Here is a 15487-nt window from a genome sequence, read left to right as displayed (position 1 = left end):
CTTCTTAATACTCAGCTCTTTGTGTGAATATTTAGAACTTAAATACTCTAATATACGTAGGTATAAAGGATAATATTTAGGTACGTAATCGTGATAATAATTAATTGAGATAGGAATCTAATAAACAATGTTTATTTAATAGTTTTATTAACTTAATATAACTATGATATGTTATGACTGGGATGGCGAATCTAAATTCTATGGTAGTTGTCACGTGACTGCATGAAGTTAAATGTAAGACCGACGATGTTATACATCGATAGCTAGTAACGATTGGCTTAATACACTTTTGCTCGGTAGATGAACAGTAAGTTCCTAGGCCGTATATAGGCATTTGAAATATTCTCTAATGCTTCGTAAAATAAAAAACCTTTGAAAGCATTTGAAGAGCTCAAACCGAATTTTTTCCATGCGACGTGGTGAATTATTAATTCCATTAGCGATGCCGCAATCATGGCCACTAACGAACGCCTGCGGTCCGCTTTACACACGGCTTTAATAAAAACCCAAATTAAGTAGAAACAGCTCGTTCCAAATCATAATTATAATGGCACCGCTAGGTGCTGTTCTAGCGGTTTTGATAATTGGTCGTTTATGTTTAAATTCGGTTTGCTTCAATGTAACATATATCATTCTATTAATTTAAATATGGCCGTGGAGGATGTCTTCCACTTAAATAAAGGTTCCTCTACCTGATTAACCACGGGCCGGTCCGAAGAATGTGTTTAAGTTTAATGGTTTGGTAATTGTTAATGTTCTAGAAAAATAACGAGGGCCTCCTATGCCATCCCCAACCTGCGCAGCCCCATGGTTATGGAGATATTCATGGTTAAAGTTTTGAGGTTAAAATGGTAACGATTTAGAAACCGTGGCCCAAATTCGATGTTACTGATTATGTAGGTACTCTGTACCTTGATTGGAACACCTCCAAGTGATTTTTGCTGCCAGAGTTGCGTACCAAAGCACAGGCATTTTATTCTAAGCTACAGCGGGTGAGGGCCGCTCTTCCTGCGCGCCTCCGAGCTTTTATATACACTATAGGGGTAGGGCAGACAAGCAAACAATGAAATGAATTTATTATATTTTATATACATATTTAATCGCGGTTAGTCGCAGTAGTTCTTCGTATGCATCCAAATGATTTATCAAAATTCTTCAAAGAGCAGTATCGATTCTTTTAAAATAATCGGAACCCTACACTAAGTGATTGACGTTTGACATCAATTATTTATCAAATATAATTTGTAATGGCGTGTTATTTACCAATTTGTATGAAAAGTTTAAAAAAATGTAAGTCATGAACTTAAGTTTGCGCAACCGAAAACTTTGCAAAACTCTTTCTTGTAGTGAGTACTATCTACAATAAAAATATGGGCTTTTAAATCGATCGTCCATATTGGAAAGTTTAGCCTTTAAGATACACAAAATTTTTGATAATTTTTTATTTATACCAATTCAAATTATGAAAAATTACAAACCTAACCTCTCGTGAAAATGGAATTATATAGTTAGGTTAGGCAAAAGGATACATTGACAATAAACTGGAGCGCTAAAATAATTTTAAAGAAAATATTATTAAAACACAACGGGTCCAATATTAAAGCAATTTAATTTTTCGAGTAAATCAAAATTGTGTTAATGTCTACCCTTTTGATATTTTTGATTCAAAAACAGATAACATCTAGGTAAAATGCTTTGTGATGTCACTTACCCATGAAGTTCAAGCAAACGTCAACATACCGTCAAGTGTCAAAACACAGCTGAAGATGACAGATGTTGTGTTTTCTTTTCAGCATGTCATAAACAAAAATTGGTACGAGTTTTATGTTATTTTATATGGAAATTGTTTGCACAATGGCGACGAGTTATTTATCTGAAAACCAAGCTCCCCGCGATTTTAGAGTGTCTTCTATTGAGAGTGACGGTCACTACACAAAGTGCCCTCTTTGCTTTACTGTGAAACGAAACTTTTATTGCGCAGATTGTGTAAGAAATGGAAATTTTGTTCACTCATCATTGCCTTACTCAGACAGGTGAAATTAATATATTTTTTTATTAGCAATTTATTTACATGAAGCTTCATCCTTGTGTTACCTTTTTTAATTAATAAAAGTGATTAACCTTTTATTATATAGCTCAAATCTTTGTTACTGCAAAAGTAATGGTTGTTGTATTTTTATTCCAGATTTGCAGACAAACAAGCAAAGATAATGCGATTAAAAGTTAATCGACAACATATTTTGGACATTTGTGATAAGTTGCTGACACCTAAATTAAAGAAAGATGTACTAGTCACAGAAACTAAAAGATCAAAGGATAAGTTAGAACTTTTACGTTTAGCTATTGATCAACGGAGAAATAATGTTAAGGTGCTAAAAGAAAAACTGATTGAATTAGAAAATAGTAATAAAGAATTGAGGCTTAAGTTACCTAGGTATCAAAAAAGAGTTGCAAGTTTAGGAGAACATGCACAGAAACAACAGTTTGATGTACAGAAAAGGATCAACACATATAATGAACAAGCCCAAGACTTGGCTGAGTTACGCAGGTCTAGAATACGGCAACTTAATAGATACATTTTTCCTGTATACATAAGTTACGATCCCAGGTAACAATATCATAGTATACAGTCTATAAATAAGATCCTGATTTATTGAATTGGTTAGTTCCTTGAAAATAAGAACTTGGAAACTGCCTTCAATAATACAAATATCAATTTTACTGAATCTAGATTCAGAAATCAGCTCTAGCTTATAGCCAAATGTTGCCAAGATGTTTTTATAAAATGTTTGTTACTGCTACACCATGCTCCACATGTTTAAACTATTTTACTTTATCAACATAAGTTGTTGATAAATAAATTTCAATTTTGGCCACTATCAGCACTAGACACAATGAAATAGGAGCAAATACTTATTACACTGTACACAAATTAATGCCTAACTAGTCCTTGCAAATACTATAACACCTTACAAAAGTAATTATATGATGTTGAGGTTTATAGTGCCTGTAATATGTTTTTCAGTGATAGTATAGAAGATATGGAGTTTGTGGGTAATGATGCAGAGCAGGAGCCTCCGCCTAGACCTCAGCTCCATATTGTGGCTCCTTATATTGATATCGATGGAGACGACTCACACATTCAGATCTCAGGTATTATAATTTTTTGATACCATACTTTTAATGTAAACAACAACTGAAGCTATTCAAGCACAAGTTTCCAACTCACCCATTTATCAAAATCTTACAACTATGCAAGATGGATAAGGAATTATTGACTATATGCAATTTAGTCATGCTGCTGAACAAACACAATCAAACAGAACGCGACATCGTTTTCCTTTTGTTCATTCTTATTAGTAAAAACTTTCAGAAATATGTTTTTACGTAAATTTACAGTGAATCAAAACAAGGAGGCTTGTGTTGCAAGTGCTCCGTCGATGGTTGCCGCGCACCGCGCTACGGCTGCATTAGGTTTGTGTGCCCAGCTAACGGCCTTACTCGCCTGGACCCTTGACGTTAGGCTGCCGCATGCAGTTTCGCTTAGGTAATTCGACATTTTTCTTTTAATTGTTATTGATACACCTTTAGCATGTTTAAATTTAGTTATTGTATAATTCTACATTTATTTATGTTTTTTGATTTTTAGAAATTCGTGCATATATTTTGATTACTAAGGAGTAAGTCAAACATATTAAAGGACTTCGGGCCGATTAATTTCTGTTTTTTAAAGGAAGGAAGTCATCGGGTTTTTTAGGCCGTATGAAAAATAAATTCTATCGTACTGTAATAAAAAGGGAACGAAAAAATTTGGTTTAAGGTGACACGGGAGATAAATTAAATCGTTGAATGCTGAAACTTTAAAGCGCTCTTTGGGCGTATTTCGAAATGAACGGTCACAACTATACATCTTTCGGAAAGCATGTGTGAACTAAACAAATTATATGAACTATAGTTAAGTCATATATAGTCATAATATGAATTTTTTAAATTTCTTTCATTGAAACGTGTAGTACTCGCGTTAATATGTAGTCGTTTTACAGTGAATGTGTGGAGGCATACAGTGGGTCCCGTCGTGGCGTGTGTCGTCGCCTGCGCCTGTCGGGCGGCGCGGTGTGCGCACGCGCACAAATCCGTGCCGAACGCAGCGCGCGCGGTCTTGCGGCGTTGCATGCTATAGCCTTAGCCGCCGCCGCCGATGATCCTGCTATTGGGAGGTTAGCATTATCGAACTTGTAATAATTATAATACAGTGGAATCTCTACAACTCAAACGCAAGGGAAATGCAAAAACTTCTTACTTACAGTGGCGCGTTTGCCCGAGTGTATTGTATGCAAACACGCGCACAAAACAAAACCAATAGATTAGAAACCCCGAACCCGAACATTCATTTTGGATTTTATTCATTTTCATACTATTTCGGTGAATTCCAAGTAAGACGTCATTATATTTTACTAACTACGACTTATGCAGTCTACTTTTCACATTTCGTCATCCGTCTATTTATTAGCTAGACAGCTATCCAGACGGATACTTTAACGTTCTTCGTCCCAGTTAAGAATAACATTAGGTATGAGAAAAGATAGTCTATGTAATTTGTAAATAGCACCTTAGGTTATACATCTCGACAATTACAATCTGTACCTACGAAGTACTGCGATGACTTCATACGCTGAAACACAGTGACAAAGTTATTCCTGCCACTAAGTATATATAATAATTAAATTACAATTGGAGACAAAGATATTTTAAGATACATTTCGAAGAGTGTGGAAATAAAGTCGTGGTGGGAGTTTTCACTGTACAGGTACGATTGTTTCACCAATGTGCTGAACTGTGCTGCACAGTGTTGAACAGCGTACGCTGTAAACGCACAAATATTTATTTTGGTCGACTCACTTCAGCAAACATTAACAAATGGTGCGTAAATATTCAGCGCGTATCGTATAGCGTACGTTCGCGACCTCAGTCTTGATTGCGCTACCAAAGCGAAAACATTGAATTGTTCGCGCTCAACATAATAACACAGGCTGTAACACATTTTCCTGCCCGTCGGCAGAAAATCTTCACAGTCAATTGTGCAACACTGTGCGCTCACAAAAGTTACACACAGCATTGCCGGTGGAGACAAGCCAAACCTGATACCTGCTTGGTACGTGTTCTGCTATAGTTTGCCACAACATGTTTTTAAACAAATATGCTGCACACTATTTTGGTGGGCTTTACGTTATTATAGTTCGACGGTGATGATAATATTTTATAAAAAAAAATTACTATGAAATTACGTGTAATGTATCCGCCGGTTCTCTTTCCGCAAAGACCGTTCTATATATCGCCGATAAGGGCAAAACTTTACGAAATATTCATTAAATACAGATTTTTTTCTATAGAGTAGAGCCATGGAGTAGGTCCGACAGTGTGCAAGCGCAGTGGGAGGATTTGTGGGAAGAAGAGGGAAGGGAAGAGTGCGGTGGGGGCAGCGGAGGTGAGGAAGGGGAAGACGCAGAACCAGAACATCTGCATTGGCCGGAAAACGAGCAGGTGTGAAATTAATATTATCTTTACAATGAATTTTAGTATAGTTTTCGGTTAGCATTAAAAAAGAAGTGTTGGCCTTTTGGCGGGCCACTCTCATCTTTGAGGTCGTACGTTCCACCCCGGTCCTTCATCGGACTTAAGGTAAGTCTAATGCGCATAATTAAACTAGTATGAACTCGCTCGTACGGTAATGGAAAACGCCTTAAACCCAAAAAGTCGACGGCACGAGACAGGCACAGACGACTGATCACCTACTAGCCTTTTAGAAAAAGCAAACGATCATGAAATGGATACAGAAATCAGAGGCCAAGACTATAAAAGATTGTAGCGCCACTGTTTGTTTTTATATAGAAAAACGAAATACGATTCCATTATAAAGAAACGCATCTCTAGTCGATTCAAAAAGAATGCGTCATCATTTCGTTTTTTTTTTTAATTCATAAAATAAAGTTACAATGACGAAAATAAATAATATATATATATATATATATATATATATATATAAATATTTTATCTAGTACCTGACTGTTAAAAAAACTACAAAAGACTAAAACTGCAATTGGCCTTATTATAAAACGAATGTGTGTTACCATGATAACGATGTTTTTTTATGAAAATTTATTCGTAACTATAGTAACGGAGTGGCCACGAAGGCATCTGTATTCCAATGCCTGTCTTTAATTTCCAGGTGGAAGAAATGAGCAGCACGCCTCCAGCGACCTCTCTCGTAACTTCGGCCATTGCTTCCATCTGGCGTGGCTGGAAGAAGTGACCTATGATCGTTCTTTAACGTTACTTAAGTGCTTAGTATATTTAATTAAATTACATTTATAAGAATGCGCCTTGAAAAAAGTCATTTACGTTTTATTGCTTTGAATAGATAATAAAAAATTTAACGAATTTAGTACTAAATAACACACAATTTTAAAAAAGAGGCGTTTTATGTAAACGGGGATTATTTCACAGGGATTTGAATTTGGAATGTTGATTGTGAAATATATATCAATCAAAGAGATCGATTGAAAACTTTACTGGCTGGCAAACCAAGCGTGCGCGTATATAATAAAAAAGAAAATTAAAAAACGCGGGTTTTTTTTGTTAATCGGATTTACAATAATACTTAAACGTATCTGCCTCAAGAGAAGAAATATGATTCTTCATGAGTTGAGATTACTTATTTTCGTGTCGAGGTGATGATATCAGGTGGTTCAACTGGGGTTTGCCACATATTATTATAATATATGCAAATTCCCTATCAACCTGATTTGCCAACCATAATTTGACAAATAATTTTTGAAGATATTATTTGTAATAATATAACAAATTTTAAGAAAATATTTAAATAATCCATAATTCTTTTTTACACTTATATGTTATTAAAAAGAACTATTAATTTGACAGTCAGAGATTTGCTCGATATTGGTCACTTCAATAATGAATTTATACTTTTTTAGCATGAAGTTGATTTTGACAACAATTTGAAACAAAAAACAATACCGCATTTCGTGTGAGTTGTTAAACAATTCGCGTGTCTATTATAGAGATGCCTTGAACACAATCAAGCGATGCGAGCCATTATTTTGTTTTTCGAAAGTTTTTTTTCCTAGTTTAACTATTAATAAATGAATCTGTGTTGCATAAACCATTTCGAGCTTTAAGAGCAGTATTACATTGTACGGTACATACAGTATAGAACATTGTGAGGTAACCAGAATATCTCCTATATTTGACAATGACATTTCCTTTTTTGACACTAGACACAGAACACCCGATAGAATTAAAAAAAGATATCAAGAACTGATTTAACGAGTGAATTCGCGTAGCACAGCTAGTACATTTCTTGTAAAAAATTAGTTTAAAAAATATACGCTTGGGCAGTAGTTGTTAAGAGTATAAAATCTTCATTCATATCTAAAATAGTAGTTTGTTGAATACTACGGGTAACTTGTGATAATAAAACTAATTGGAGAAATCTTTCATTGTTTCTTAGTTATTTTTAAGGTAAAACGAGTAGGTAAAATACTTTTTTTGATATCGCTCGGTCTAGAGTAACGCTTGTTTCAAAGGTGTTTACTCAAATTTTTGTATTATCTGTTAAGAATTTGAATTTGATCTTACTCATGACATAGTGTATTAGATAGTGACATTGATTTTAATCTTTATTAAATTTTTTCTTATATTGTGTGTTTTATTTTAAACTTAATACTGAGCGTTATTGCTGATACGTTTGTATTGTTTATTAACGCATAAACGCGTTTATCTAATATTTATTTTATAACACAACTAATGAGAGAAAAACATTTTGAATTAAACAAATACAAACCTAACGAAAGAACAAACACCTCTCTCATAATAAACCTCGGACGTCAAACGGAACACATAATATAAAAATATTACCTAAAAATAAAATTTGTATTATGTTTCCTAAGACGTCCGAGGTCCAAACATTCTGGCGGCTTGCTTTAGCACGGTAAAAAGTTAGTTCCAGTTTCAACCGTTGGGCGGTGTCACGTGATGAAAAAGGGTCGGAAACTACTACTACAATTTGGGCGGAAACGGAAATGACGTACTTTCATAATGGACTTCGGACGTCAAACAGAACAATATCTGATTTTGAACGTATTTTTAATTGATGTAACACACAAGTTTTTGACATTTGGAGTCATAAATGCTCATAAAAATTATGCATATTGGTGAACTATTGCTCACCTAGTAAAACGCGTTTTTAAAACTATATCTATTTAATATAATAATAAAAAACGTGTACAACGAAATTTTAAACAAACACATGTAAGACTAGCATAGGATATCTTACATAAATAAATTCACCTATATTAAATACACTTTAGACCCGTATTATGCAAATACCCTCACTTTTACATAGTTACAAATTTTTTAAACGTATGCTTAAAAACTTCATGAAATAAAAAATATCAAAATTTGGTCAAAGGTCAAATATATCAGATTTTCAATATCAGTAATCCTCATAGTTCGTACATATGTACTTTCTGGAAGGGGTTAGTCTTACATTCCCTCATCACAATTTAGGCAAACATTTTGCTCACTGGAAAGGTAGCAAGACCTAAAAACATCTAATACACATCAATGATGTGCTGGGTTGCATAGAAATTATTAAGGTTTGCCTGTATTGGTCATTTTGGTCCCCGGTGGCACCACCGTCGTTGCGCCTGCGATAAAGCTTCATGTGCGCGTTCCACTCGCTCTAGTAACTCTTCAGTTGGGGACAACTCGCCCTGCGAACATACGGTAAAGTTTTCTTTAATACATTCACAGCCGACCCAGCCTTCTTATTCAAACAATAACGCTTCGATTCACACATTCAACATTAACTTATTTGATTAAACGAGAAGAAAAGGAAGATATGCATAATGTGGAAGCACCATTTTTTTGAAAGATTAATGGTAAAAGTGATATGGTGATGTAAATTGAGTGAACTGCCTGCTCTGTGTGCAATACAGAATAACTTACTTTTTAATTCAACTCTACAAAAAATTATCCAAAGCGTTTATAGTATAATAAAATAATCTTATTATATAACATGTTAACTAATAAAAAGATAATCTTTTAATACAAACATTGTTCCGTAAGCTACACACTCGAACAGGGCGTTGTGTATCTGTGCCTGTCCCACAGGAACTACGCGTTGGCTGTTGTACTCCCTTAGTTCGTATGTTGGGATGGAGCCAGTGGCATTCCTGACGACATAAATCAACAAAAATACCTATTATAATTACAGCAATAATTGTATTGCAAGTCTCGCTAAACTTATCTACATCTATAGCTAATTATCTTTATTTTCTTTTTATGTGCGCATTTAATACTCGCTTGTACGGTTAGGGAAAACATCGTGATTAAAGACTTGTCAGGACAGACAGAAGGCTGGTCACCTACTTGCCGTATTATAAAGCAAATAAAAAATCTGTAGCCAAGATCTAGGGGGTTGTAATAAGTTTATTTTCTAGTTCTTTCTTCATTTTAAGTTAAGTATATGAATCTTCCTGACGACGATAGGTAATTTAAATACATTCGTTCAAGGTTCAACGAGGGAGCTGGCAAGCTAAATATTTATATGATTTGCTCACGTGGCAGATGTTTTTAATAGCGATAATCATGCCACCATGGTAGAGTAACGTTGTCAATAATTGAAACCCCTCTTAAAAATGTAATAAAAACAGCATACATATCATTTGCTCATGTCTATATTTAAGGCTGATATTTAGAAAACTTGTCAAAATGTAAAAAAAATCTAGGACTTTTCATCTTATGAATTTCTGAAGATTTTTCTATAATTGATAAAATATATACTAAATGCTGGCTTGACAGACCTGCAGTGTTCGTGGAAAGAAAATAGTCTGCCAGCATAGTGTCGACAAAAAAGATTGTGTGCTATATATCTTTTTTACGTTATAGGGGCACCTAATGTAAAGTAATACCGCCGCTCATGAACACTCACATTGCTAGAAGGCTCGTAAATGCGTTGCCAGCCTTTTGATCATGTCTTACGAGTATGTGTAAAGTATGTGTATTGACCATTAAAGCCAGAGGACTTAGTATCAATTTCTTTTAGAGATTAAAATCCCTGTAGCTTAAAAAAGCAGAAACAAATTGTGTCGTATTGGTCTGAACTTTAATTCCTATCAATACGAAGTACGAGCAAATCATATAATTACATGCTCGTCAGCTGCCTAGTTAATAGGTTTCACAATAACTGTCAAAATTTATAAATATTTAATATTCTTCGATTTATAAATCTTACTTCTGCCGATTTCTTATTCTGTAGCCGTCGCGGTGGTGTTGGCGGTGAGGCTGTCTCACTTACACTTCTATTTCTATCCCCTTTAAAACTGGTAGCACTTGATAAGTATTTGGAACAACATGGTTCAGTTAATAGAGCGCTCTCCGTATCTGAATCCTGAAGAGCCTGAATTATTGTCTCCTGTTCTTTTATCCTTTGATTCTGTTCTCTTTGTCTGTTCCTCTGTCTCTTTAGGCTATGTCTGACGGCGCAAACAAGATGTCTTGCTTCTCCACACAGCTTGGCTCCGCGGGTATGTGCTTCTTTTAACTGAGTTTGAAGTTCTTGAGCAAAGCTGGATATTTCCCTAAAAATTAAATCATAATATTACTTTATCACATTTGGCAAAGATATGTTCGTAGTATTTTTGCTTGCACCATGCAATTAACGAATTTAAATACTTTAGTTAATGTACATTTTAAACATAGATATGGATTCATCGTATCGGCTAACTATTTCATGTATCTGATCATTTTTCTGGCAATTGTGTGATGGACAGGTCTTGCCATCCGATTCCTGGATCGATAAAATCATTCTGTCAATGAGATAATCACTATGTTTTTCTTCAGACAATTTAAGTTAATTTTCCCTTAGCCACAGTAAGCTTACTTGTAATGATCAGCCAGATGTCTGTACCGATGCTGTGAGCGTTGTAAGTCCTTTTGTAACTGTCCCAAACGCATCGAACCAATTTCTTGCTGCGACCGCCATGACGACACCTCACATCTCAGCTTGCTTACTTCCTGTTACATGCAAACATTCAAATAAAATATCAAGAGACTCTAAGAGTCTAAAAATAGTTAATTAATACTTTAGAGACTATAAGACGTCAATACACAGGTCTTGACTGTCAGAATTTGTGGCAAATATGAAAACAAAATTGCGTTTGTGTTTGGTCCGTTCGATACACTACAAAACCAATACTATATAATATAATTCAATTTCAGGCTTTACAATTGGCAATCGCAATCACAAATAACTCTATTTTATCATTTTATGAGGACAATTGAATTTAATATTACCGTACCTCTTCCTTAATGGTTTTTGTTTGGTCAAGCTCCTGTCTTAGTTGGCAGATAGTCACGTTTTGTTCTTCATACCTCCGTTGCATTTGCACCATCTCCAACGTTTTATCATTCAATGACCCTATATTTTAAACGATTACATTACTTTATTAACAAATTGCGTTAAACATGAGGACCGAATTTGTATTTATCTGCAATTAAACATTAACAACCGTTCCGTACCGTAATCAAATTCGACCGTTAAATTCATGCTAATAAAATATTGTGTGATCATGAAATATATGCTATATTATAAGGAAGAATCTTGGAGGAAAAATTGTTTACTTATGTGTGTTTGTAACGAAATAAGCTTTGGGGGAAAAACACTGTTAGATTGTTACATAATAGAGGAGTCAAATAGGCTAAATTTATGTGCCAGAAGCTCTAGCTGTAAGAAGCTAGACCAGGATAGTTCCCAATAATAATAAAAATACCTTGAACTTGTTGCAATTGTAAAGACAGTTGGTCACAGCAACATGAACGCTGCGACGTGTTCTCTAAGCTGTTTAATTGATTTCTTATTTCCCGTAACTGAAAATATAAAACAAATCAAGTTGAAACAACTTACTCTTACATACATATTATTATGCATCCCTTTAACACGATACAGAGAGGCAGAATTGCAACAGTTGTCTACAGAGTTGGCATTTGTAGTTACACTATTGTTACAAGTAGGATTGTCGGCACTGCGATGTATATGGCATCCAAATTTGTATTTTAAGTTTCATAATTTTTCAATTACTTCCGATAATAGTTTTAATGACTTACATAAAATATTTTTATTATATGTTGCCATATTATTTATTACTGAATGTGTGATTGCTGTGATCTTAAACATCACTTACCTCTTGTTCCTTTTCGGCAACGACTGTTTCGTAGTGCTGGTCAGTATTCTCCTTATTTACAAGATTGTCCTCTAATTTACTAATTCTGTCACGAAGCTCACCAATCACCCTCTAAATCATGAAACTAAAATGATTACTGATGCATTTAAAATACCATCTAGATAAACCAATAATTTGAATGAATTTAAAATAGTTTGCACATGGCAATAAATACAATAATTATAAATAGTAACTTACTTCATTAATTTCATTTGCACGCTTCAGTATTGTATTCTCTTCATTTAAACCACAGGAACAGTCCTCCTGTAATTTATGCATTATCTTTATTGAAATCTGTAGTTGTATAAAGTATACATATAATTAAAAAATTGGGTTAGAATATAGAAAAAAAACATGCTGTTAATGAAAATTTCATAACCGGATATAATCTATTTATTTATCAATAAGAATACATGACAGACACCTCACCAATAAAGATATGTAAAAAAAATATAAACACGTAATAATTATAGAAGTGTCCTTAAATTGTTTCACAGATAAGATTATTTCAAATAATAGTATGAGTAACACAACTAAAATTAAAAAGAAAACAATAATATGCACGAAAGTGTAAACATAGCAATTAATAGTACATACACAAAATACAAAATAATTTCATCTAGAATCGAGTTCTTTACAGCAGTAATTTGCAAAAGTCTCGCGTAAACGAAAGTCAAAGGAATATACTTTATAAAAAGCAATATTCTAAATTCATATACAATTAAAAATTTACGAAAGTGTGTAAAATGTATGAATCAAGCAGTTTTAAACACTATAAATATTTATTATCAACGGTACCCTTACTCTTAACTCTTGTTAGAATTTAATTCGTTGTTGGACGAGATTGGACTCTAGTTATATTTTTCTAGATTGTACCAGGAATCGTCAAATAACATAAATATGGGCTGGTTATCAAACAAAACGACCTAAGCATACTTCATTCTCAATAAATTTTGTTTTATACTTCGACAATTTTAATAAACATATCTAAATTATCCATTTTAGAATTGCAATTTGTCGTATGTCCGTATAAATATAAATAAAGTTGTCTATGATATAAAAAACTATCTAGATAAACCAATATTTTTTATGATTTTAAAATAGTTTGCACATGGCAATAAAAATGTTAAGCTGGTATTTTAAATTTAGAACTAAGTTAGTCTTAAAACTTTGCATGCAAACGTGTTGCATTACGGTTAGCAAATCCTGAAGTCGATGTAGTTGTTCAGCGATATGTCGGAGGTCAGCCGTGATGTCACAATCTTCGGACCTTTCCCACATGCCCTGAATACAGTTAAACCACATTTAATATTAAGTTCATTTATTAAAGAACATCAAAATATACAAACACATTTCCAAAATTACAAAAACTAATATTTTTTCATTGATTTCTCAATTATTTTTATGAACGATACGATCAAAAATTGCTTTTTATATAAATAGTTGAGGATATATAGATTAGAATCTTATATAATAATAATACCGAGTCATTATTGGAGTTGTTCAAAAAATTTGATATTTCAGCCTTCAAATGGTCCACTTCTGAGGCAATATCCTAAAACAAATGTAAAATATTAATAAACTGTTATAACGGAAAACTACTGAATTTAAATATATTTTCAATCAATTAATTAGTTAGATACTGCTAGATCAGCTATTTCTTCAACAATAATCAGGGTTTTTGACCATTATTTTATGAACATGTGTATTCAACCGCTGACTTATTATTATAATATACCTGATATGCAAAAGCGGAAGATCGCTGTGTGTCGACAACATGTTGGAGACAAGAGAGGTGGGTGTCTTTCTCCTTCTCCCTCAATCTCATTTGTAAATAGGACCCTCTGAGATTTTCTAAAAGCTGCTCTTGCTTTGCCGACTGCAAATACGTCAGCAAGTTAATCCTTTTTCATAATTCATAATGTTTCTGTTTTAGTCTGAGTAATATTTATGTTCTTAAATACGTACTAAGCCTTAGATATGTGTAGCAGTTATTAAATCTCTTATCAGAGTGAATTTTAACCCCAAAGACACTGAATAAAGGTTATGTGCGAAAACTATTGAACATTATTTACATTACAATAAATATAGGTTTATTTAAATGGTTAGTACTCGCATCAAAGATAACATTTTATTACCACAGATGAAGTAATTGAAGAGAAAGATTCCTAGTTGAAATTTAGCGTAATGACAAAATTACAAAATTCAATACGTTTTTGACATATTCAAATCGTTTTTGACATACCCAATCTTGACAATAAGAAAAAATAATCATTTATTACCTCTCTTTTTCTAGACAGTTTCCACTTTTCTCTTAATAAATTATTCTACCACTAAAAGCGCAAAGTATCAAAGTAATGTTATTCATGTAAAAAGTCAATTTCACGATTTTAATGAAAATACACAATACAGTTAATTAATTAATAATTCGACTACACAACTCCAACTTACTTCATAGAAGCATTCTCTGTAAAGATCTTCGACAACAGACAACTTATCCTTAAGCGTTTTCATCACATTTTCATCCACTCCCTAAAATAATTATCCCAAAATCTGACTTTTAATGTATTTATTGTTAGTTTTTCTTGATTGACAGATATCATTAAAAGTAGCGCCACGCCTCAACCAAATGTTTTTTAAAAGTTTAAATTTATAACTAATGTCTATTTAAATAAACATAAAAATTGCATAAATACTAAATGTTGCTTCAAACACTTAAAAATTAAATAAATAAATACACTACTCTAATATTATTTGAATCTGTATTCAAACGGATAACCAAAGTATTAACTAAGCGTTTAATTGCGTAAATTTCCAATTTATTTAATAAAACGTCATCCTTATAAAGAAAACATTCATTAATATCACTAAAATTATAGCAATTTAGTTCTTGTCCAATGGCAATAGTTATATATGGGAACACTAACCTGAGTGTGTGCAGTTACTGATACATCAGTCATTTCCACTTTACATCCGTTTCCCGATTCTTTTTGGATCTAAAAATCGTACACAATATCATAATATTAAAACATTTTGCATGAATAACCTTTCGCTGTATTATAAGAGAAACAGTGGCGCGTCCAGCTAGGCTAACTAGTTGGACGCGCGACCCTCAGTCCTGAAGTGCGTTCAAGTCACGGCTGCATCAATAGATTTTTATTTATAAGTCCGCAGTTAACACTCGC

The 15487-nt window shown here is 33.4% G+C and overlaps 2 protein-coding genes across 4 annotated transcripts; one reads left to right on the top strand and one right to left on the bottom strand.

Annotated features, from left to right (window-relative positions):
- Positions 1-1803: 1803 nt before the first annotated feature.
- On the top strand, positions 1804-7326 carry LOC123708903 (beclin 1-associated autophagy-related key regulator). Of its 2 annotated transcripts, XM_045659910.1 has the most exons (7): positions 1804-2033; positions 2186-2608; positions 3026-3153; positions 3400-3547; positions 4044-4217; positions 5391-5541; positions 6227-7326. In XM_045659910.1, the coding sequence occupies exons 1-7, from the start codon at positions 1825-1827 to the stop codon at positions 6308-6310; spliced, it is 1317 nt and encodes a 438-aa protein (XP_045515866.1). In that variant the 5' UTR covers positions 1804-1824; the 3' UTR covers positions 6311-7326. The 2 variants fall into 2 exon arrangements, with proteins under 2 accessions (XP_045515866.1, XP_045515867.1); XM_045659911.1 differs by lacking the exon at positions 1804-2033 and having other exon boundaries at positions 2268-2369.
- A 1030-nt stretch (positions 7327-8356) lies between these two features.
- LOC123708527 (putative leucine-rich repeat-containing protein DDB_G0290503) lies at positions 8357-14487 on the bottom strand. Of its 2 annotated transcripts, XM_045659286.1 has the most exons (12): positions 14441-14487; positions 14041-14181; positions 13786-13857; positions 13497-13586; positions 12501-12566; positions 12264-12374; positions 11853-11949; positions 11382-11500; positions 10964-11097; positions 10316-10661; positions 9135-9254; positions 8357-8792 (listed from the first exon to the last, which is right to left on the bottom strand). In XM_045659286.1, exons 2-12 carry the CDS (start codon positions 14128-14130, stop codon positions 8691-8693), a joined length of 1347 nt encoding a protein of 448 aa, XP_045515242.1. In that variant the 5' UTR covers positions 14131-14181; positions 14441-14487; the 3' UTR covers positions 8357-8690. The 2 variants fall into 2 exon arrangements, with proteins under 2 accessions (XP_045515242.1, XP_045515243.1); XM_045659287.1 differs by lacking the exon at positions 14441-14487 and having other exon boundaries at positions 9135-9218; positions 14041-14254.
- Between the last annotated feature and the right edge of the window lie 1000 nt (positions 14488-15487).

Source organism: Pieris brassicae, chromosome 4, assembly GCF_905147105.1.
Source record: "Pieris brassicae chromosome 4, ilPieBrab1.1, whole genome shotgun sequence".
Classification (NCBI taxonomy): Eukaryota; Metazoa; Arthropoda; class Insecta; order Lepidoptera; family Pieridae; genus Pieris; species Pieris brassicae.
Note: the sequence above shows the minus strand (reverse complement) of the source record. Positions and strands in the feature narration are given on the sequence as shown.

Coding starts and splice junctions, on each gene's coding strand:
- LOC123708903 (XM_045659910.1), top strand. CDS start 1,825: ATGTTATTTTATATGGAAATTGTTTGCACAATGGCGACGAGTTATTTA. Junction 2,609..3,025: donor TACATAAGTTACGATCCCAG/GTAACAATATCA, acceptor TATGTTTTTCAG/TGATAGTATAGAAGATATGG. Junction 3,548..4,043: donor CCGCATGCAGTTTCGCTTAG/GTAATTCGACAT, acceptor GTCGTTTTACAG/TGAATGTGTGGAGGCATACA.
- LOC123708527 (XM_045659286.1), bottom strand. CDS start 14,130: ATGAGATTGAGGGAGAAGGAGAAAGACACCCACCTCTCTTGTCTCCAA. Junction 13,587..13,785: donor ACAACTCCAATAATGACTCG/GTATTATTATTA, acceptor AACTGTATTCAG/GGCATGTGGGAAAGGTCCGA. Junction 9,255..10,315: donor AGAATAAGAAATCGGCAGAA/GTAAGATTTATA, acceptor TTATGTCGTCAG/GAATGCCACTGGCTCCATCC.